The 21,643-nt window shown below is 38.6% G+C and overlaps 1 protein-coding gene across 2 annotated transcripts in view; it reads left to right on the forward strand.

Annotated features, from left to right (window-relative positions):
* Positions 1–9,042: 9,042 nt before the first annotated feature.
* Positions 9,043–21,643, forward strand: part of LOC109923192 (ribosomal protein S6 kinase alpha-6) — a 59,127-nt gene continuing 46,526 nt past the window's right edge. The window contains exons 1-4 of one of the 2 annotated variants that reach the window (XM_020523236.2): positions 9,043–9,165; positions 13,682–13,763; positions 15,101–15,181; positions 21,167–21,246. In XM_020523236.2, the coding sequence (XP_020378825.1) occupies positions 13,733–13,763; positions 15,101–15,181; positions 21,167–21,246 (192 nt within the window). In that variant the 5' untranslated portion in view covers positions 9,043–9,165; positions 13,682–13,732. Of the gene's footprint in view, positions 9,166–13,681; positions 13,764–15,100; positions 15,182–21,166; positions 21,247–21,643 lie in introns of those variants that run through there. The other variant, XM_020523244.2, reaches the window with a different exon arrangement.

Raw genomic sequence — 21,643 nt, forward strand, 5'->3', positions numbered from 1 at the left:
GGAGAGAGAGAGAGGGCCAGAGGGCGGGAGGGAGAGAGGGGGAACACGGGTGTGTGTGTGTGTGTGTGTGTGTGTGTAGGAAGAGTGACTGAGTGAGGGGGAGGGAATGTGCACAGATGTGTGAGGGAATCACCTGTTATGTGACATGAGCCCAAGATCCTGGTTGAGGCCATCCTCATGGGTACCAAACCTACCTGTCAGCCTCTGCTCAGTGACTCTGCCTTGTGTATCCCGAAGTCTGCCTTGGAGGACATTTACCCGAAGATCCGAGGCTGAGTGTCCTCCCACTGGGAGGAAACTTCCCTGACTGACTGTTGTACGGTGTCCGTTCACCTGTCACCGTAGCGTCTGCATGGTTCTGCCAATATACCGTAACTTGGGGTATCCTTTCCTATGAGATAGACAGACAGTGTTGGCTGAGTCACATGAGTATCTGCCATGTACATGGTGGGTGGTGTTCCCATGTGTGATGGTAGTGTCCATGTCAGAGATCTGACACGTCTTGCAGAGGTTGCCATGACAGGGTTGTATATTGTTGTAGTCGATTTAGCCCTGAAGGCTGGGTAGTTTGCTGTGAACAATGGTCTGTTTAAGGTTTGGTGGTTATTTGAAGGTGAGAAGTGGAGGCGTGGGGAAGAGCTTGGCGAGGTGCTCATCGTCATCGATAATGTGTTGAAGGTTGCGAAGAACATGGTGTAATTTCTCTGCCCCAGGGAAGTACTGGATGACGAAGGGTACACTATTGAATGTATTCCTTTTGAGGAGGTCATTATGGTTTCTCACTGTGGCATGTTAGAACAGGTGATCGATGAGTTGGGCATTGTATCCTTTTCTTTGAGAGTGCCCTTTAACACCTTCAGCTGCCCGTCCCATTCCTCCTCATCCAAACAGGTCCTGTGTATGCATAGGACTTGTCTGTAGGGGATGGCTGTTTTAATATTTAGGGTGGAAGCAGAAAAGTGCAGCATTGTGAGGTTATCCATAGGCTTGCGATAGAGCAAGTTACTGAGGTGTCCGCGCCTGATGGAGATGCGTGTGTCCTAGAATGAGATGGATTCTAAAGAGTAGTCCATGGTAAGTCTGATGGTGGGATGAAACTTGTTGATGTTGATATTGCTATGTAGTTGTTTCAGTGATTTCTAAAGGAAGAAGATGTCGTCAGTATATCTGGTGGATGGCATTGATGGGATGTTCCATGCAGCAAAGAAGTCTTGTTCGAACCTGTGCATGAAAATGTTGGCATATTGGGGAGAAAATCTGATCCCCATGGCTGTTCCGTGTCCCTGGATGGAGAACTGGTTGTCAAAGGTGAAGACGTTATGGTTGAGGATGAAGTGGATGAGTTGTAGGATGGCATCTGGAAATTGGCAGTTGGTGGTATTGAGTACTGAGGCTGTTGCAGCGATGCCATCATCGTAGGGGAAGTGGCAGTGAAAGGGGTTATCCAGAATGGCAGAAGATGTTGCTTGAGGATCATTTTTGGGATCACTGCTATTGACAATTTGCATGAACATTTAGACTTTAAAATCAAAAAACACAATATCTGAATTTCCAAACAGCACCAAATTTGGGAATATTCAATGCTCAGAAGGCCAACAACACATTATATGAGGACTTTAAGAAACTTGCAGAATGGTGATGTGGTAAGTGAAATTCAATGTGAGATAAATATTTGGTAGCGAGAATAAGGAGGCTGCTTATTACTTGGAAGTTGCAAGTCTGTTTGCGTCAAAGAACAAAAGGAGCTTTGTGTGCAAATACACCAAATTGTTATGGTGCAGAAGGATACCATTCAGCCCATCACACCTGCAGTGGCTTTCTGAACATGTTGATTTGGTGCCAAACTCCAGCCTTTTCTCCATAATTCTACTTGTTGTTCTTTTTAAATTATTATCCAATACTCCCTTGAATCCATCAATTGAACGCTGCACTGCACTTCCAGGTAGCGCATCCCAAACCTAGACCACTTGCTGTGTGAAAAAGCTTTTAACCTTGCCTTGCATTTGCTACTTCTGCAAAGCACTTTAAAACACTGACCTTTGGTTCCTGATCCTTTTAGAAGTGGGTATAGTTTGGTTTCCATCTAATCTGTCCAGATGAATCATTGTTTTGACAATTTCTATCAAATCTGGTGAACTTCTCTCCAAGGAAAACAGTCCTGACCTTTACAATCAATTCTCATAACTGCAGTTTTTCAAACCTAGAACTAGTCTTGTAAACCTCTTCTGCAGTCATTGCAACGCATACTTGTTCTTCCTACAGTGTAGCATCGAAACTGTACACCGTACTCCAGCTGTGGTGTAAACAGTGCCCTATATAGGTAGCACAACGTCCCCACACTTGTAGACTGTGCCTCTATTAATATACCCTGGAATACTGTATATTTTATTAGCTGCTCTCTTTACCTGTCTTGTAACCTTTTATGACTTATGTACATTTACACCTAGGTGCATCTGTTCTGCATGCCCTTTAGAATTGTGCGTTCATTTTATACTGTCTGTCCATGTTCTTTGAGTCAGAGTGCCATCTCACACATCTCTGCATTGAACTTCATCTATCACTTATCCATCCACTCTGCCAACTTTTGAACTTTATTGCTGTGCTCCTCATACTTTAAATTTTCCCCCAAATTTTGAGTAGTCAGAAAACTTTGAAGTGTGTTCCCTGCACACGAAAATCTACATGATTTTTATACATGTGTATATTATATATATTTTATGCTATGTGATTATATATGGTGCATAGGAAACTCCACTATAAATCTTCATCCAGCCTGAAAAACACCCAATTTTGTATCTGTATTGCTATAGGTTTAATTGAATCTCTTAATCAATATAAAGAGTGTAGGGCATTCTTAAGAAAGAAATCATGAAGGCAAAGAGGGGAAATAAGATAACATAGCCAGATAAGGTTAAGGATAATTGTAAGAAATTCTATAATTAAATCAAGAGTAAGAGGGTAACTAGAGAGAGGGTAGGGCCCCTTAAAGATCAAGGGGGTTGTCTTTGTGTTGAGCCCCAGGAAATGGGAGAGACACTAAATTAATATTTCATGTCAGTTTTTACTGTGGACAAAGAAATGGAGGCTAGAGGACCCAGGGAAATAAATTACAGAAGAGGTGGTTTTGGAGGCCTTAGATAACATGAAGGTGGATATATCTCCAGGACCTGATCTAATATATGCCCGAATGTTGTGGGAAATAAGAGAGGAAATTGCAAAACCCCCTGCAGAAATATTTGCATCATCTATAATTACGGGTGAGGTGCCTGACAACTGTAGGGTAGCTAATGTTGTACCTTTGTGGGGAACTGTAGACCTGTGAGTCTGACTTCAGTTGTGGGTAAATAGTTGGAGATGATTATAAAAGATAGGATTTTATGGACATTTAGAGAAGCAAAAATTGATTAGAAATAGTCAGCATGGTTTTGTGTGAGGAAAATTGTGTCTCACAAACTTGATTGAATTTTCAGAGGAAGTTGCCAAGAAGATAGATGAGAGCAGAGCAGTAGACATCATTTACTCAGACTTTAGTAAAGCCTGGTTGTGTCCAATTCTCACTGGTCTCAATACGCACGGACAAAGACACGAATTCGACTGAGACAATACATCCATAATAGCGCAAGCTAAACATAGACATGCCAGGGAATTCCTGGAGGCCTGGCATTCCAACCCGAACTCCATCAACAAACACATTGAACTGGACCCGATATACAAACCACTGAAAAATAGAACCAGAAGTAATGCCAACCACGCCAGCAGACCGAGGCATATAAATAACAAGCAGGACAGAACACCAATGCTTACCAGAGGCACACTGACAATGTTACCTAGCAGGGTGACGAAACATCTGCAACCAAACACACAGGCTTAACAAGCAAATCTGCAGCTTGACTGGTCTGTGATTGCTAGGGCAATCTTGACAAACTTCTAACTAAAAGGATGTAATATTTCAAATTCTCTTGTACCATCCCTGAATCCAGTAAAGATAGAACGGTTATTCCCTGTACCTGTGTAATTTTCACTTTCACTTCTTTCAATATCTTTGGTTGCATCTCAACTGGTCCCTGTGCCTTTTAACTTCTAAGTACTAAGCTTAGCTTATCTAATCCCACCTTCTTATCAATTTTTAAATCCTTCCAGTAACTGAGTTTTCTCCTCTGTCCATTGATGATGGGTATTCTGCCTTGTCAGTAGAGACATATACAAGGTGTTTTTAACGTCTCAGCCTTGCTGCTTGTCACTGTGTGGAAAACCCCTTTTTGGTCCCTAATTAGCCATTCTCCAATAAAACAAAGAAATGCGGATGTTGGAAATCTGAAACAAAAACAAAAACTGCTGGAGAAACTTATTAGGTCTGGCAGCAACTGGCAGAGAAAGCAGAGTTGATGTTTCGAGTTCAGCGACACTTCTTCAGAATGGTTCTGTCCCAGATTTCTGTTTTTGTTAACCATTCTCCACCTTTGTAAAATCTTTTTACTGTTGATGTGCTAATGAAAGATTTTGGAATTTCTGTTTATATAAGCTACCAGTCTTTTTTTCCAAAGCCCCTCTCTCCTCTTACTTGCTTTTACACCTTCCTTTGAATCTTGTGTATTCTACCTGACACCTGGCGTAAACGTGCATTTTCTTCTTTGTTTTAGTTTCTACTTCCTTTGTCATCTAGGGAGGTCTGGATTTATTTCTTCTATCTGTTCTTTTTTGAGGAAGTATACCATCACTGCGCCCAAGCTATCTCCTCTTTGAAGGTAGCCCATTGGTCAGCTACTGTTTCTCCCGCCTACTTTTGGTTCCAGTCTATCTGACCCAGCTCCGTTCTTGCCACATTGAAGTTGATTCTCCACCAGTTGATTGTTCATACTTTGCATTGACCACTTTCATCTTCTGTTGTAACTGTAAAGGTTATGATACAATGATTACCATCCCCAAACTGTACACTACTGACACTTGGTCCATTGAGCCCACCTAATTCCTAAGAACCAGGTTTAACGGTGCCTCCTTTCTTGTTTTCCTTTCTTTCTCCAGGAAATTCTCTTGAATGCAATGTATGAGTGCTTGCCCTTTGCTGCCTTTTCACAACCGCTATCCCATTCGAGATACAAGTAATAAGTCCCTCGTTTTAACTACGATGTTTACACCTCTTTATAATTTCCTTGCAGATTTGATTCCCTACTCACTTCCTGCTAGTTGGGCAATAACATTTTGCATTCCTTAATTCGACTCAAACTGATTTGCTCCCTCAACTCTCTGAAACATCACCTTTCTATAGTATTACAATGCTCCCCTTAACCAAAAATGCCAAGCCACTCTTTCCCCCCCCCCCCCCCACCACCCCCTTTCCTACCTTTTATTCTACCAGCTATCACTTAAAGTTGTGCTGTAGATTAGCAAAGCAAAATTAAATTCAAGCACTAAGCTTATGGTTTCCATCCTGTGAAGAAGATCTTGAGGCACCGCAGAGCGTACAGAGAAGCATTGCAAGGATAATACCAGGAATACGTAGGTATACATATCAGGAAAGGAATGATCAGCTGGGTCACTTTCTTTGGTGTGGTGGGGGGAGTTGAATCTGAGATGTAACCAAATATAGTCTGTGTAAAATTCTACAAGGTTTTGTTGGTGTGGATACAGAGATAAATTGCTTTGAGGAGAGGAAACTATCTATCATTACAAGGTAACCACAAAGAAATCCAATGTTTTTTCTCAGAGTGGTCAAAATATGGAACCTCTGCCACATCAAGTAGTTATAGAGTGAATGGTATAAGTGGCGAATCTAGACAAACATGAGAGGGAGTAGGGAGTAGAATGATAGGATGATAGATCTTTAGTGCCCTGGTATTCTGTGTAACCCTAAGTTTAAGTGCCCGACCTATAAACTTGTGTGAGATCTGCAGCAGTATTAGATTTAAAGGTTGGAATCCTGATTGATAGAAATTGATGGTAGATGACTGATGGTGTTTGGTGAATTGAGAAATGTGAGACGTGGCAGAACATAGCAATTGACAACACATTCACTGACCTTGATCCCTTATGAGGTCTTCAAAATCTAGTGCCGCTAGATCCAGACCCTTAGGGCTTGATTCATCTCTAGCTATCTGCTCTCACCGTCTTCTTAAACTGTGTCTAAAGGGTTCCCTGGCCTTCAATGGATCCAGCAGCTTTCTCCTTTTCCAAATCCTTCACACCATTGTAAACCAATGTCCTGCCATTGATTGTTATCAACCTGAAGAATAGTTTACATTTGTTGAGTCATTGATTCATTTTCACTGAATTTCTATCAAGTTTGCCGATTTGATATTACATAGACCATGTTGATGAAGGTGACACAGTCAGAAAGCCTGACCTGATTTGTTCCTTAAATCCAAACAAGTCAGCAATATCATTTTAATACCTTTTGTGTTTTTATTCATATAACAATGTTTCAAGACCTATTATACAGTGTTTGAACATGTTTGTAATGGATTCAAGTCATGTTTCGTTTTTTAATGGAGTCATGTACATCTTAAAATCACTTGTCACTTGTGCATGCTGTCCAGGAATATTGTGTTGGTTTCAAACTTAAAGTGGCCCTGCAGGATTTGATATGTTTTTGTAATGTTATTGGGACTGCAGTTTGGAGTTGCTCAAATACTTTGATTGTAAGTTGTCCATCTATTTAATGCAGCCAAATATTAATTCTTAAATAAAAACAGCATAAGATGTCTGAAGCAATGGGTTTGCATTATTGGACAAAGCTCATCTTGATTTCTTTACCTGAAGAAGCTTTATTCTGGAAAGAACTAATGTACTTCTCATTTAAGAAAGGTGGAAAGAAGTTAAGTTATCAAAATTACACCCAAGTATCTGCTGATTTCTTCAGCTCAGTTGCTGCACGTGTTGATTAACTAAGTACTCATTGTTTTGGTACACCAAGTGACCCCAGAACAAACCATGTTTTATCCAAGAACTGCTAAAATTTAATTCTCATCTTCTGATTGCCACAACTTTTATGGATTTCAGTTTGGATCTCGACACGGCTCTATGAGCCAGTTCCTGACACTGAAACTGCAAATCTTTATTGCAATGGCATTTCATTTGAATCTATTTTGAATGTATTAGTAGGGAGTTAGACTTGGTAATAGTTCAAAGCATTCCCTGTTCAGATATAGCAGGAAGTATGAGTAGCTAAATTAACAATTTATTTGGAGCTCTATTGTGTGGTTAGACTAAAGTACACCTTTATTGGAGATTTGAAAAGTTTCTAATTTCTGTTAATAATTTATGTCAAATACTTCAAGTATAAAGACTAGTTGCTAGTTCATTTTTAGTAGCACAGATTTAGTGATGTTGCTTCATACGTGTTATATCTTCCAAGAATGAAATTGTCAGACTATCAACTTCATTTGCTCATTGATGCATTTTGCCTTCGCTACAAATTTCCAGTGCACTTAAAAGGAAGCTGGACCAGTACTGCAAATGAGGGAGTAATGAGTAGGAGGATATGTTGATGAGCTGAAACGGAGCAGGGTGACAGGAAGCTTATTTGAAGCATCAGCACCGATAGACCAATTTGGCTCAATGACCAGTTTCTGTGATGTAAAATTCAGTGTAAGTAAGATAAATTACACAAATAGTCATATGCAGCAGTTCAGAAAATCAGTTGTAAATTAAGATTTATTTCTTTCAAAAAATATCCAGATTTTTCTTTGCATTATGGATTCTTGTAACTGAAATACTCTTAATAATTGTAAATGTGTGCTTTAGGCTTGGAGTGGGTTGCAGTGTGGGTGTTTTGGCAAATTGAACAGAACGGTGTGTCTTTATTTTCAAGTTTGAGTCATGAATCCTTTTTCGGATCAACTCCCAGTTTGTTCAACTTAGTTCGTTATGAGCAAGGCATTTCATACACTGTGTGTGCCATTATATAACAAAATTTTGTTTATGTTGATGCTGCGCTATGCAATCTGTTTGAATGGTTCTGCTTTCATATTCTCTGTAATACAGAGCTTCAGAAGAGGAAAAGAAAGTGACTGCGCTCTTCATTTTTGTGAAATAAATTGTTTGTTTAGAAAACCTTTTATAATCTCAGGAACGCTGCATGTAACTGGTCCAACAAAATGATTTATTATGCGTATGTTAAGTCAATTGTAATTAATACAGCACGAGTAGATAATTGGACCAGTCCAAGTGGCTAAATCATATATGTAAAATATTTTCATGTAGCTGTTTCCAGTTGATTTCCTTTGTTTTCTTTTACATTTTAGCAATTTTTTTTGATTTAAGATCAATCCAACCAAGAAGCAACAAGATGATAAATTATGTTATATGTTATATGATCTGACATTCCATTTCTTCAAAATATTTTTCTCTAATTTACCATTAGTGGCACATCACACCTTTGTAGCTATTTGCCTGCGGTACTGTTGCCTGCATTCTATTGGTATTTGAACTTGCCTCAAATGGACCTGATTAAATGGATTTGGATTTGAGGTCTCGAAACAGGAGCCACAAATTGGATAAAATACAGTTGTATTAGGAAGGGCGGGCATGTTTTATAAATCTATGCATTCATGATCTCACCATGTTCCCAGTTTAAATTTTGTTCCACTTTCCTTCAATCTTGCTGTATAATATTCCTTGTATGTAAGAAACCTCAGATGTGAGTGCTGGATTATTTGACTGTGGAGGGCATTGGAATGGTCTTGAGGAATTAACCAAGCATCAGCTCATGTTAGATGTACACTGTCCATTAGGTAATTCAGTGGACTATGATCAGGAATAGTCATGCAGAGTGACTTGCCTCCTTTTTTCATCTGAGGATACCGAAACCAATTTTAGCCAGAGCTTTACTTGGGTTCTTCTCTAACTCATTTTCCTGTATGCCTGTTAGTTCCAAGGTGATTCTAAAAATGTTCCCCACTTTCTGACCATTCTTTGTAGTAACAAAAGAAAAATATTAATGAAGTTAGCCTATTACACTTGATTGCTGTGAGATTATTTTATTAAAAATACAGTCATCGGTTGCTTGATGTTCGATTATAGAGCTGTGTTTTCTAAACTTTGTGTCTTCAGGATGAAGGAAGATTCAAGGAGATTGCAATCACACATCATGTGAAGGAAGGTTGTGAGAAGGCTGATCCCACACAATTTGAATTGCTCAAGGTTCTTGGCCAGGGATCTTTTGGAAAGGTCAGTGTAATTGCCGTTTTGGTGACAGCAGGGTGTTGAGAAAAATTTGACCACTCTTTGTTTAACAGGCAGGAATTCAAATTCATTTGTTCATCTGATCCTCTAAGTTTGCATATATTTTTGAATGTGAACATCTTGTTACAAAGGATAATTTTTTCTCTGTTGCTGATTCAATCTTCGCTGGTGTGTTCGTGTTTCCTTTTGCTGCAAGTCATAATTTGATGTGGGCTATCCAGTGCAGACTAAATTAACTGATTTCCAATTGCTATGGTTACCTTAGTCTATAACTGGTCTTATGTCAAAAATATCTTGATGTAACAGGGAAACATGACCAATTAGTGAATCATGCACAGCGTAAGTGACATTGGAAAAGAATGGGTAGGTGTGTTTGCTTTTCTGAAGTTAAAGAGCAGAGATTAAAAGGTTTAATTCTTGATCTGGTCAGTCTTAGTTGAGGATGGTGGGGTAAAGAGAGAAAGCTCTATACTTGGCCTCTATTCCTGGACTCCTGAAGGCAGAAATTATCAAGGGCTTCTATTTTTCATGGACAGGAAATAACATGTTTTGGAAGTATGTACAGTAGAAGACATTGAGTGAAAACTAAATTAGAATCAGCTACACTGCATTCTTGCTCAAATAGTCCAGACACACTGTCTAAGTTTTTCATGAGTAGCCACTGGGGAATCGTAGAGATATACAGCACAGAAGCAGAGCCTCGGTCCAACTTGTTCTTAGCGACCAGATATCTTAGATAAATCTAGTCCAATTTGCCTGCATTTGGCCCACATCCCTCTAAACCCTTCCTATTCGTTTACCTATTCAAATGCCTGCCACTTCTTCTGGCAGCTCATTCCATACAGGCACCACCCTCTGCGTGAAAAAGTTGCTCCTTAGGTCCCTTTTAAGTCTTTCCCTTCTCACCTTAAACCTATGCCCTCCAGTTTTGGACTCCCCTACCCTGGGGAAAAGACCTCGTCTTTTTACTCTATCCATGCCCCTCATGATTTTATAAACCTCTATAAGGTCACACCTCGGCCTCTGACACTCCAGGGAAAATAGCCCCAGTCTATTCAGCCTCTCTCTATCAAACCCTCCAACCCTGGCAACATCCTTGAAAATCTTTTCTGAACACTTTTGAGTTTCACAACCTCCTTCCTAAAGCAGGGAGACCAGAATTGCACAGTGTTCCAATAGTGGCCTAACCGATGTCCTGTAGAGCCACAACGTGACCTCCCAACTCTTATATTCAATGCACTGACCAATAAAGGGAAGCATATCAAACACCTTCTTCATTATCCTATCTACCTGCGACTCCACTTTCAAGGAACTATGAACCTGGACTTCAAGGTTTCTTTGTTCAGCAACCCTCGCCAGGACCTTACCATTAAGTGTATGAGTGCTGCTTTGATTTGCCTTTCCAAAATCCAGCACCTCGCATTTATCTAAATTAAACTCTGTCTACCACTTCTTGGCACTGGGAACCAAGTGTGCCTGAAACAAGTGTCCAGAATTTTACACACAACTTGAATTATTTGTTTTGATCTTTGAAGACCCCAATCTCAGTGTTTACAGAGCCAGAACATTCTTATGCTGACCATCGTCGTAAAAACCAAAATCACTCCTGTTTTCTTTCCCTCACCAGTTTTTTCATTGGGTTCTTTCCTATTTGAGGGGATTTATTCCTTGCTGGGATCTGATAGCTGGCACGTCTGCAATTATTCAACCTTGAAAGGATGATGTCCTCTCAGCCAAATGTGACCTGATGTTTATCTATGTGTAGGGAACGTGGGCTAAGTATTAGGAGCAGGAACTCTGTGTTTCTACTGCCTTTCGCCTGATGTCAGCTAATTTTCAGACTGGAGATGGAAATTAGGGTATTCTATGCTTGAATGGCTCAACTATTTCATCGAGAAACCTGTTTTGCAAGACATCTATCAGCATGTTTAACTAGTAGTTGTTCATGCTCTTGATTTTGAATCCGTAATACTTTTAAAACATTTTCTGAAATCATTGATTTTCTTTCTTTCTAAGCAGTAATTAACATTCCACTCAGCTTGGTTGATTTCTCAGCTCTAAAGTTTGACTAAATATGCGTTCCTCTGGCTTAATTGAAAATTTATGAGCAATTGACAAATTCTGATTGCATTTTTTGAGGCCATGGTTAGCTATATTTGAATAAATTTGTAGAACACATTTTGGGGCATGTGAATGTTTCAAACCTTTTAAAGTTAGATATTACTGGAACACATTGTAAACAAATGAATTGGAAATACATCTATTGAAGCAATTGTGTACAGTACTTTTGACATTCAAACATGAAAAGTAAACTGACTGACTGACTGACTGTATTTCTGGCCAGCGATGAGCTTCAGAAGTAAAAATAAAAGGTCCTGAAGATAAAACACAGAATGCTAGAATTTCAACTTTTGTTACATCCATGTGAAAATTTTCTTGGTGCTTTGTTAATTAAATCATTTACCAAATTTAAACAAATTGATTTATGTTTCTGTTAAATATAATGAATGCAATTTCAGAGGAACACTTTGAACATTTGCTTGTTCATATTCCAGGATGTAATTTAAGGTCTTTTACCCCAGTTTTGTTAACCTTAGGAGGCTCCTCCCCACCCACACACACCCACAAAAACCTCTAAGTTTCCAAAGCTCACATTGATCATAAGGAACTCCATTTCCCTTCTCAAGTATACTAATCAACATATTGGCTCTAAATTTGTGTTTTGCATATATGTAGGACTGTTTGGGATAGATGGGAGATTTGTATTTTTACTGTATGTTAAGCTTTTTTCAAATTATGATATGAAAATAGCTTGTTTTATTCTATCATCTTTTGTTTTGCATAATGAAGTTCTGTTTTATTTTTAAAACCAGTTCTGCAGCAATGTGTGTTTTTGTTTCAGTTAAAGACCTTTTTAAATAAAAATAAAAACACTATATGATGCATGAAGTCCGATTTCGGTCTGGAACCTGACTTGTTCGGTAATAACATCAGCTGGGATTGTAACAGTATTATCAAATAAAGGATCTTCTGACTCACCGTGATCATTGCCATGCTAGTGCTAATCTAGTCTTTCATGGTGCACTCACGTTAAAATGTTTTACTGATTGCTCATCATGAAAGAACAGCATCGTTACTTGAATTAATGACTGCATGCATCAACAAAGAGGTTTTAATTTTTTTACTGCTGAACTGAGTGGGACAAGAAGCAATACTGAGAAATATCTCAATTCCAGGCTGAAAACTGTTCTGCAACTGTTAAATGTCAACTGGTCGCAATGATTCCAAAATCAGTATCTTAGAAACAGAACAGGAAGAGATAGACTTTGTCTTGTTTTCCATAGGACATTTCTTAAAAAAAAACTTTTTTTTGCAATTCACATTCTTTTAAATAGAATATTGCACTAACAATGCTGTGAAAAGTGCCACAGGTCTAATGCACCCGGTGGAAAGAAAAAAAAAATTCTGATAAAGTTTAGTAGTCTTCAAATTCTGCTTTGGTTATAAAGAAATATTGCATGTATTTACAACGCACAAGGAAACCCAAACGGTGTTCATGCTCCACCTAAGTTTCCTTGCACATTTCTTCTTCAGACATGACATTTTATTTATTTCTCTCTTAAGTGCAAATTATTGCTTTCATTTGGAAACTAGCTGAACAATGAATGACCGATAGAGTAAGATTAATGAGAAGGTCTTGTAATTGTTAGGCTGTGACTGATAATGTTCCTCTATCCATTTTGGGGCTTGAGCTATTCATCCCAGTGTTCATTAACAACTTAGATAATAGAATAGAAAGTCAATTACCCAAATTTGCTATTGATACAAGGATATGGAGCGTTATAAATAGTGTAGATGGAAGCCTAACACTATAAAGAGATTTTAGTCAGTTATGTTTACGTACAAAATTGTGGCAAATGTATTTAAATGTAGGCAAATGTGTTCATCTCTTTGAATCTGTGAAACATCAAACAAAACACCTGCTAGTTGGTGAGAAACTGCAAACTGGATGTCCAGTAAGGCTTGGAGGACCAGGTACGTTGGCCATTAAAATATTATGAACAGATACAGAAAGTAATTCAGTAGGCCAACGGAAAGCTGTGTTTTGTATTGGATTAGTGGTCCCTCCTCTTTTCCATACATTTTCTTTAAGGGGCGAGCTGCTGCTGCTTCTTGAATTGACACCCCAATGAATAAATTCAAAGGGAGTGTTTCCTTTGATGAGATGCATTGAGAATAAGGATGTGATAGCTTTAAAGTTAGAGTCTCGTCTTTAAGGAATGAATTGAGGAAGCGCACTTCCCACCCTAAGGGCGATGGCAATTTGGGACACGTCCAAAAAGCAGGCTTTGTCGGTAGGAATTTTCAAGATTGTGATCACTAAATTTTGGTTGCTGTATGGTACAGGGGATTAGGAAGCAAAGTCCTGTACTTTATTTGACCAGTTGAGGATACTTCATCAAAATTATAACTTTTTGCCTTTGCAAATTTTTGTAATCAGGTCTTTCTGGTTAGAAAGGCGGTTGGCCCTGATGCCGGACAGTTGTATGCAATGAAAGTACTGAAGAAAGCCACGCTAAAAGGCAAGTGTATTTTAATTTCTTCGTTCAAGTTTTACTTTTAAATATTCATTCTGAATGAAGAAGGACAAAGAACACATTTTTAAAATACAAAATCAAAACGCTGCAACTGCTGAAAAGCCATAATAAAACAGTAAACGCTGGAAATACTGAAGTCAGACAGAGAAAGTTTGTAGTTCAGGTCAATTATTTTAACTGAGTATTTTCTGAGCGTTTTTTTGTCCACCATGCTTTATCCTGGTTTGAATTCTAATGTTAAATGAATGGGCCTTAATGTATTTTATGTCCTTAATATTTGACCATGTTTAAAAAAAGACTTTGAGAAAATATTGCTTTATTGATTTTGTAAAGAGGCCTTCAGCTTTCAACAGGTTTAACTAACTGGTCATTCATAAAATTCAAATAAAAGAGCAATAGTGCATTTTGCATCTAACCCAATGACCTGTGAGAAGTGAATTCTAACAGATGGCAACTGCCAGATGGTTTAGCTCAGCTACTTCTAATAAACATTTGACACCACTGACATTGTTTCAGTCTTGGCTATAAATGTTATATCACTCATTTAGTGTGGGAATCTGAACTGGCAAGGTTTTCAGATCTCTGCTTGCAGATTTGGTAACAATGGTACCAACTGCTTTAGGTAAATTAGTGAAGTGCCGTTTTCCTTTGGAGAGAAGCAAGCTTGATATGCCAGAAATTAAGCACCCTGGATGTTTGGGAAGGGTTTGTTTCTCGATGCTCAGATCCACACTTGTGCCATTCCAAGGTGTCAGAAGTTGTCCACCAGGTTAGTTTGAACATTAGAATTTTGTACCCTTAATAATGGAAAAGAAAATCTAGGGAAATATCTGACTTAATTCCTGAAAAGCAGCTTTACAACCAAGTGACAGGTAAGTCACCTATACCAGTAACTCAATTTATGTCTTATGACAGCAATGACAATTTCTCTGTCTGTTGATACAGCTTGACTTGAGTATTTACAGCATTTTAAAAATGTATTTCAGTTTTCTGGCATCTACAGAATTTTGCATTTGTTTTAATTGTTAATAGATTTAAGTTTTCTGGTAAATTATTTGGTGTGTGTATTCCTAAGTAAGAAGCCAAAATTGAAGAAAGTCACAAAGAATTAATGTTCTTGGTTTACTACTTACTTATTTTTATCTCTATATATTCTAATTTCTCTTTGCAAAGGGCAAGGTAGTTAGCTTCATGCAGCCAGCACTCGTTGAAGAACTAAGATTGGCACAGGTTGAAGAAATGCTCAAATCCCATGTGATTTTGACAACTCTGTGAACTTTCTATATTTGTTTTCAATGACTGCGTGTTTTTTATATTTTCAGTGCGGGATCGTGTCCGAACAAAAATGGAACGAGATATTCTAGTCGAAGTAAATCATCCATTTATAGTTAAATTACACTATGGCAAGTACTAAATTTGAGTCCTGTTAAATTAATTTTATACTTCTAAGTTACTTTTGATTAAGGTTATTTTAATTATAATAATTATTTTGATTAAGGTTGCCTATTGTATTTTAAACAACATAATATAGATTCAGTACTTCATTTTCAGTTTATAGTAGTGTACTTTAAGGCATTATGTAAGCCAACATTTTACTAACAGAGTACTTGTAGAGGCTGCTATCTTAAAGAAGAAACTTGAACTTTCAGTTGATAGTTGCCAAGATGACACAACAAGGTTTCACGTTTTGAGATTTTTGCTATAATAATCATTAGCTCAATACTGTTGTGTGATTATACTTGCGAAGCTACCAAACAGAGAGAAAAAAAAACAATTCACAGGTATGCTGTCCCTTAAATCATCATTCAGATTTTCCTGGACCCAGTCCAAAGTTATTAGCTCCTGAGGATTTACTTTAGATTCTTCCCTTTGCAGCCTGATAACATCTAGTCCCAGGGTTGTCTTTCACAGTAAATGTTTTGTCTGGAAATTCTCCCTTTAGCCCAAGATAGGCAAATCCTTATGCTTTTGACATTTCCAGTCTGAGTGCTATCTCCTAACTACATTCCTGCATGCCTGAACCATGGATGTTTTCAGCTGTTGGCTGTGTCTTCACTCTCCTGGATCCTGTCAGACTAACTTGTCTGAGCCTCAGGAATATCTTGAGAAACTCTTATCCTCTCAAAGTCCATTTCTATTTGATATGGATGATATGGGTCTTGTATTCAGATATAAATACTTGTTAGCTATCATAAAGATCCCAAATTACTTGTGTCTTAGAAGCAAATAGAGAGTCTGCAGCATGGCAGTTCACAAACTGACATTCTGAATACCTTCTCAGGACTTTTGAAACTAGCAGTCTGACTACTGTAAACACAGATGCCTGTGTCAATGTCTTTGAGCTTGAATAATCTACGACTTCTGTCCTGAAAAAACAACCGAGGCCTCCTTTTAATTTTTAATGGACTCTTACTCAGGCCTGTTATTAGTAGATTTTTTAACAGGTCACATTTTAACTCTCCATTTTGCCCCAGATTAAAGACCATCTCAAAGTATAACAAAGTTATAAATCTCATATTTGAAACAGTACTTTTTCAATGCTGTCAATAGTCATCCATGCATTTGTGTGATGCAGCAAAAATCCCCTAACATAACAATGTAATGTAACAAACAGAGGATTGAACAAGGCGGGGAGCAAGGAAGTTCAAATACAGAAAGAAAAAGGTTTAGTGGTTGCTGCTGGAAATGTAACTGAAGGGGAAGAATTAATTTGCCTATGCTCCTATTGTTAATTAAGTTAATTAGTTATAACATGAATTTTGAGAAAGTAAATAGTCAAAATAAGATAGGAAGAAAATGGTGTGGCCTTTGGACAATCACAGGAACTTTGGCGTATTATCACTTCCTTCTGGTGAATAATTGGCTGTTCAAGGACGTGCTGCTGAATTCTCAATACCTCTAACTCTAAACACACCCACAATTAATTAACTGAAGTTAGTTGAATAGTCTTTTTCACAGTATAACTCAGAAAAGATGGGGACATTATAACTAAGAAGTGCAAATAATGTTTGTGATCTTTTATTCTAGTTTAAATCTGTGGAAGCTGACCCCACCTGGAAATCTGGGCTCATCTCCAAAATAAATTGATCTCCATGTGGAATTTCACTAACTGCAGTGGTTAACAACAGGCCTTCAAGACAGCTTTAAACTCAAGCTGGTTCTTTTGGCCACAGGACACTAATAGGCACAATTTTAAAATTTTTGCATGTTATTTTGAACTTACTAAAGCTGACAACTGTACTCCAATAGAACTAGAAAATTACGTGGTTCTTTTTAAGTAATTTTCAGGAATTTATCTTTAAATTACTTACAGGTCATGACAACACCTTGTGATTAAAAATACTCATTTTTGTGTGAAGCCCATGTTCAGTTGTATTAATCAAAGTTGCCATGCTTACTTATATTGATGAATATTGCAAAGTAAAGTCTAAAGAAAGAAACTGCAAAATATAGCCCAATTATGATGATTTCTGGCAGATTTTGCATCTGGCAATATGGAAATTTAGCTGGAGAGAAACTTGATTAAGAAATATTGCTTGAAAGTAGCACAACCTCTTCTATTGCACTCTGGAAACGCTGTCCCCTTATTTTCCTTTGTTTGATGTAGTAATTCTTTCCATAGTTGGACTATCTTTTGTCTTAAGAAATTTGTTTCCATCAGGTTGTTTGTACCCTAAGCTTGGTACCTACAAACAGATGAGTATAAATCACAACATGTATTAGGGTCAAAATAGTTTGCAAGAAAAAGAATATAGCAAAGAATAAATAAGGAAGAAGTTTTGGATAGATTGTTGGTACTTAAAAGTCGACATGGGACCTTGACCAGATGAGATGTACCCTAGGATTTTGAAGGAAGTGAAGGCAGAAATTGTGGGGCCAGTGGCTGCAATCTTTCAGTCTTCCCTAGACTCTGGAGAGATGACAAAAGACTGGAGAGAATTGCAATCATTATGGGCCTCTTTCAAGAAAGGTTGCAAGATGATCCCAGCAATTACAGGCCAGTTAGTTTAACTTTGTGGTAGGTAAACTTCTGGAAATAATTATTCAGGGTAGAATCAGTAGTGGCATTGAAAAGGTGGGTTGTTGATTCGGAATAGTCTGCACAGATTTCTCATCAGGACATTTAGAAGAATAATAAAGGGGCATAACTTTTTATACAGTATGAGAAGATTGTGCTGTTGGATGGCAAGTGGACAGTGATTCATAGAGGCATTGCCACAGAGAATACATCAGTGAGATGACTGATGTTAACTATCAAGCTTTGTTTAAATTTAAACCAGATAGATTGTTGTGAAAGAATTGCCCCAGAGAATATACTAGAGAATTATTGTTGCTGATTTTGTTAATTTTAAAGTGGTATAATGTGTGTGCAAAGAACAGGAGGCATAGAACTAGGAGTTACACTGACAATCAATTTAGAATTATAAGTCACTTTGGCAGAGTGGCATACTTACATGCACTGCAGCTGTACATGTTAGCACATATTCTTGTTCTTTGTAAACAAAATAAAAATGTGCAGACGTTGCACCTGTTTCGATTTAGCAAAGTAGGTGACAGCAATTCTTTGGTTCATTGGAATCAGAGTCAACTGTCTTAGTGTGTGATAAGTTGAGGTCAGTTTCATAGTTACCTAAGAGTTAGGCCAGAAGTTTTGATTTAATGTCTGATTTTTCCTGAGTAGTTAGCTACTCAGTTGTTGCTCAATTCACCAATTTAAGTAGGCACTTGTTTTTGCCCCCCTTATCCAAGGAAAGATATACTGGCATTGGAGGCAGTCCAGAGAAGAATCACTAGGCTGGTTTTGGAAATGAAATATTTTCTTATGAGCTGAGGTTGAATAGATTGGGTCTGCATTCATTAAAGTTTAGAATAATGAGAGACCTATTGAAATGTATAAACTTCTTCAGGGGCTTGAAAGGGGAGGGGTTGTTTCCCTTTGTGGGAGAGTGTAGGACAATAGGGAATTTATTTGGAGAATAGGGTCACCCAGTTAGGAGAGAAATGAAGAGAAATTGCCTCTGAGTCAGTGAATCTTTGGAATTATTTATTGCAGATACCGGTTGAGGCTAAGTTATTTAGTATGTTCAAGGCTGAGAAATACAGATTTTTAATCAGTAAGAGCATTGAGGATTATGGAAAAAATGGCTGGCAAATTGAGTTGGGGATTATCAGATCAGCCATCATCTCTGTGAATAGAGGACCAGGCTCAATGGACTGAATGATCTATTTATGCTCTTATGTCTGACGGTCTTATTACTGCCCTCTTTGCCATACTATTTCTGAACTCCACCTAAACTGATTCTCCAAATTGATGTTTCGCGTTCAGACCACCTTTTAGTACTGAACGAATAGCGTCTTACGGGTGGCACGGTGGCTTAGTGTGGCCACACAGCGCCAGAGGCCCGGGTTCGATTCTAACCTTGGGCAACTGTCTCTGTGGAGTTTGCACGTACTCCCCGTGTCTGTGTGAGTTTCCTCCCAGATTCCAGAAACGTGCAGGCTAGGTGGATTGGCCATTGCTATATTGGCCATGCTATAGTGTTCAGGGATATGTAGATTACGTGGGCTATAAGGGGGATAGGGATTCTGGGTGGAATGTCTGAGGGTCAATGTGGACTTGTTGGGCCGAAGGGCCTGTTTCCACACTGTAGAGATACTAAGATACTTAATTAACAGAGCTACCCCACCACCTATGTCTTGGTAAATACCCTATGAACATTCAGATCCCACACTTTGTCATTTACAGCCATGTTGCTAATGCTCATCAGGTCATGCATATTTATTATCCATTTGTGCTAACAATTCATGTCTTCTGTAACAAATGTATGCATTCAGATACTTAGCTTTTACATTTTTTACAATCATTCCTTCGTCTGTTAATGCTCTCTTAGATTTGTATGTTTTGCCACTTCCTGCCATATTCCAGTATGTTCCTAAATTGTTCCCCTGCTTTATTATTTTTTTGTTTCTATTTATATGCCACATCTCCAGTTACTTGATTGCTTCCCCTCACTACTTAGTTCAATAATGTCTCCCTTGCTCTCGTAATATTTTTTTCCAGACACTGTTCCTTGCACAGTTCAGATGTCAGCCCATATCAACAGTACAGCTTCTACTTTCTCCAGTTCTGGTGCCGGCACCCCAGCAATTGTCTAACAGATTTAAGGTTCTTACAGCCTGTATGGATGTACACAGTGGCTACAAAGTGAATGAACAAACTGACCATGGTGATGTGGTACTGGAAGCCATTCTTGCAGGGGGCGTTAGTTGGAATGTATTGATAGAAAGAAGACAGTGTGGTTGAGGGATAGATATCCCAGCTCCCAAATTTACATTCTGTCACAAGCTGCACTCTTGCACTCCTGTTTACATAGAGATAGCAAGAACTGCAAATGCTGGAGTCAGAGAAAACACATTATAGAGCTGGAGAAACACAGCAGGCCACACAGCATCAGAGGAGCAGGAAAGTTGACGTTTCGGGTCTGAAGAAAGATCGAAAAATGAGAGAATTGGGAGACTCAGACATGCAAACACTGGATTCAGTAGAAGAGTCATTACTGCAAAGCAAAAACTTTTGTACACTGGAGGAGGCACCCACTGACCTGTAACATGTCCGTCCTGGGCCTCCCCCAGTGTCGCAATGACACCACCCGCAAACTGGAGGAGCAACACCTCATATTCCATCTCAGGAGCCTACAGCCCGATGACCCAAACATGGAATTCACCAGTTTTAAAACCTCACTACCCCCGGCCTCATCCCATGTCCGATCCTCCCTCTCATTCCCGCCTCCTTGACCTGACACAATCTGTCCATCTTCTCTCCCACCTATCCACCCCCACCTATCCCACTGACCAATCCCCACCACTCCCTACCTGCACTCAGCTATCACCATCCCACTTACCTTCCCCAGCTCCACCTCTCCTCTGTCTATTTATTTCCCAGCTTCCTTCTCCCTCCCCGAAATGTCAACTTTCCTGCTCCTCTGATGCTGCTGGCCCTGCTGTGTTCCTCCGGCTCCATACAATGCTGTTTACATCTTTGGATTGATACCACTCTTGTAAAATTTGTTTGTTAGAATAAAAAATTTTTTTTTTTTTGATTAATCACTCAGAATCTAATGCAGTGCCTGCATTTTCCTTTGTGTAGAAAACTTTTTGCTTTGTGGTAATGACTCTTCTAGCGAATCCAGTGTTTGGATGCCCGAGTCTCCCAATTCTCTCATTTTTCAATGTTTTTGTGCTGTTAGAAACTTTTGCAGTCTATAGATTATATCTGGTGCTCCTTGTATTCAAGCAACACAGGTTTAAGCTTAAGTTTCAACCTGTTGCTAGTCTAGTATGATTCCAAAAATTACACTTTACACTCATTTTATTAATTTGTTCTTCAGCCTTTCAGACTGAAGGGAAACTTTATCTAATTTTGGATTTCCTCAGGGGAGGGGATGTATTTACACGCTTATCCAAAGAGGTAAGATATCAGGTATCATTTTCAGTTGATTGTTTATGCCATTGTAAAATCAAGTTTGAAAGAAAATGATCAAAGAAAGTAAAACATGCTGACAGTCATCATGACTCGATAAATTTGTCATCAGGGAGAGGGAGTAAATTGCAAGTGCCCACAATGGAACAGATCTAATAGAAGAAAGGATATCAAAATAATTTTCTTTATTCTTAATTTACCATCAATTGTAATTTGAAACTGTCTCAAACAAAAATATAGGATTTTTAAGAGATAGTAGGAACTGCAGATGCTGGAGAATCCGAGACAACAAGGTGCAGGGCTGGATGAACACAGCAGGCCAAGCAGCATCATAGGAGCAGAAAGGCTGACGTTTCGGGCCTAGACCCTTCATCAGAAAAACCTT

This window comes from Rhincodon typus, chromosome 14 (genome assembly GCF_021869965.1).
Source record: "Rhincodon typus isolate 14 chromosome 14, sRhiTyp1.1, whole genome shotgun sequence".
Classification (NCBI taxonomy): domain Eukaryota; kingdom Metazoa; phylum Chordata; class Chondrichthyes; order Orectolobiformes; family Rhincodontidae; genus Rhincodon; species Rhincodon typus.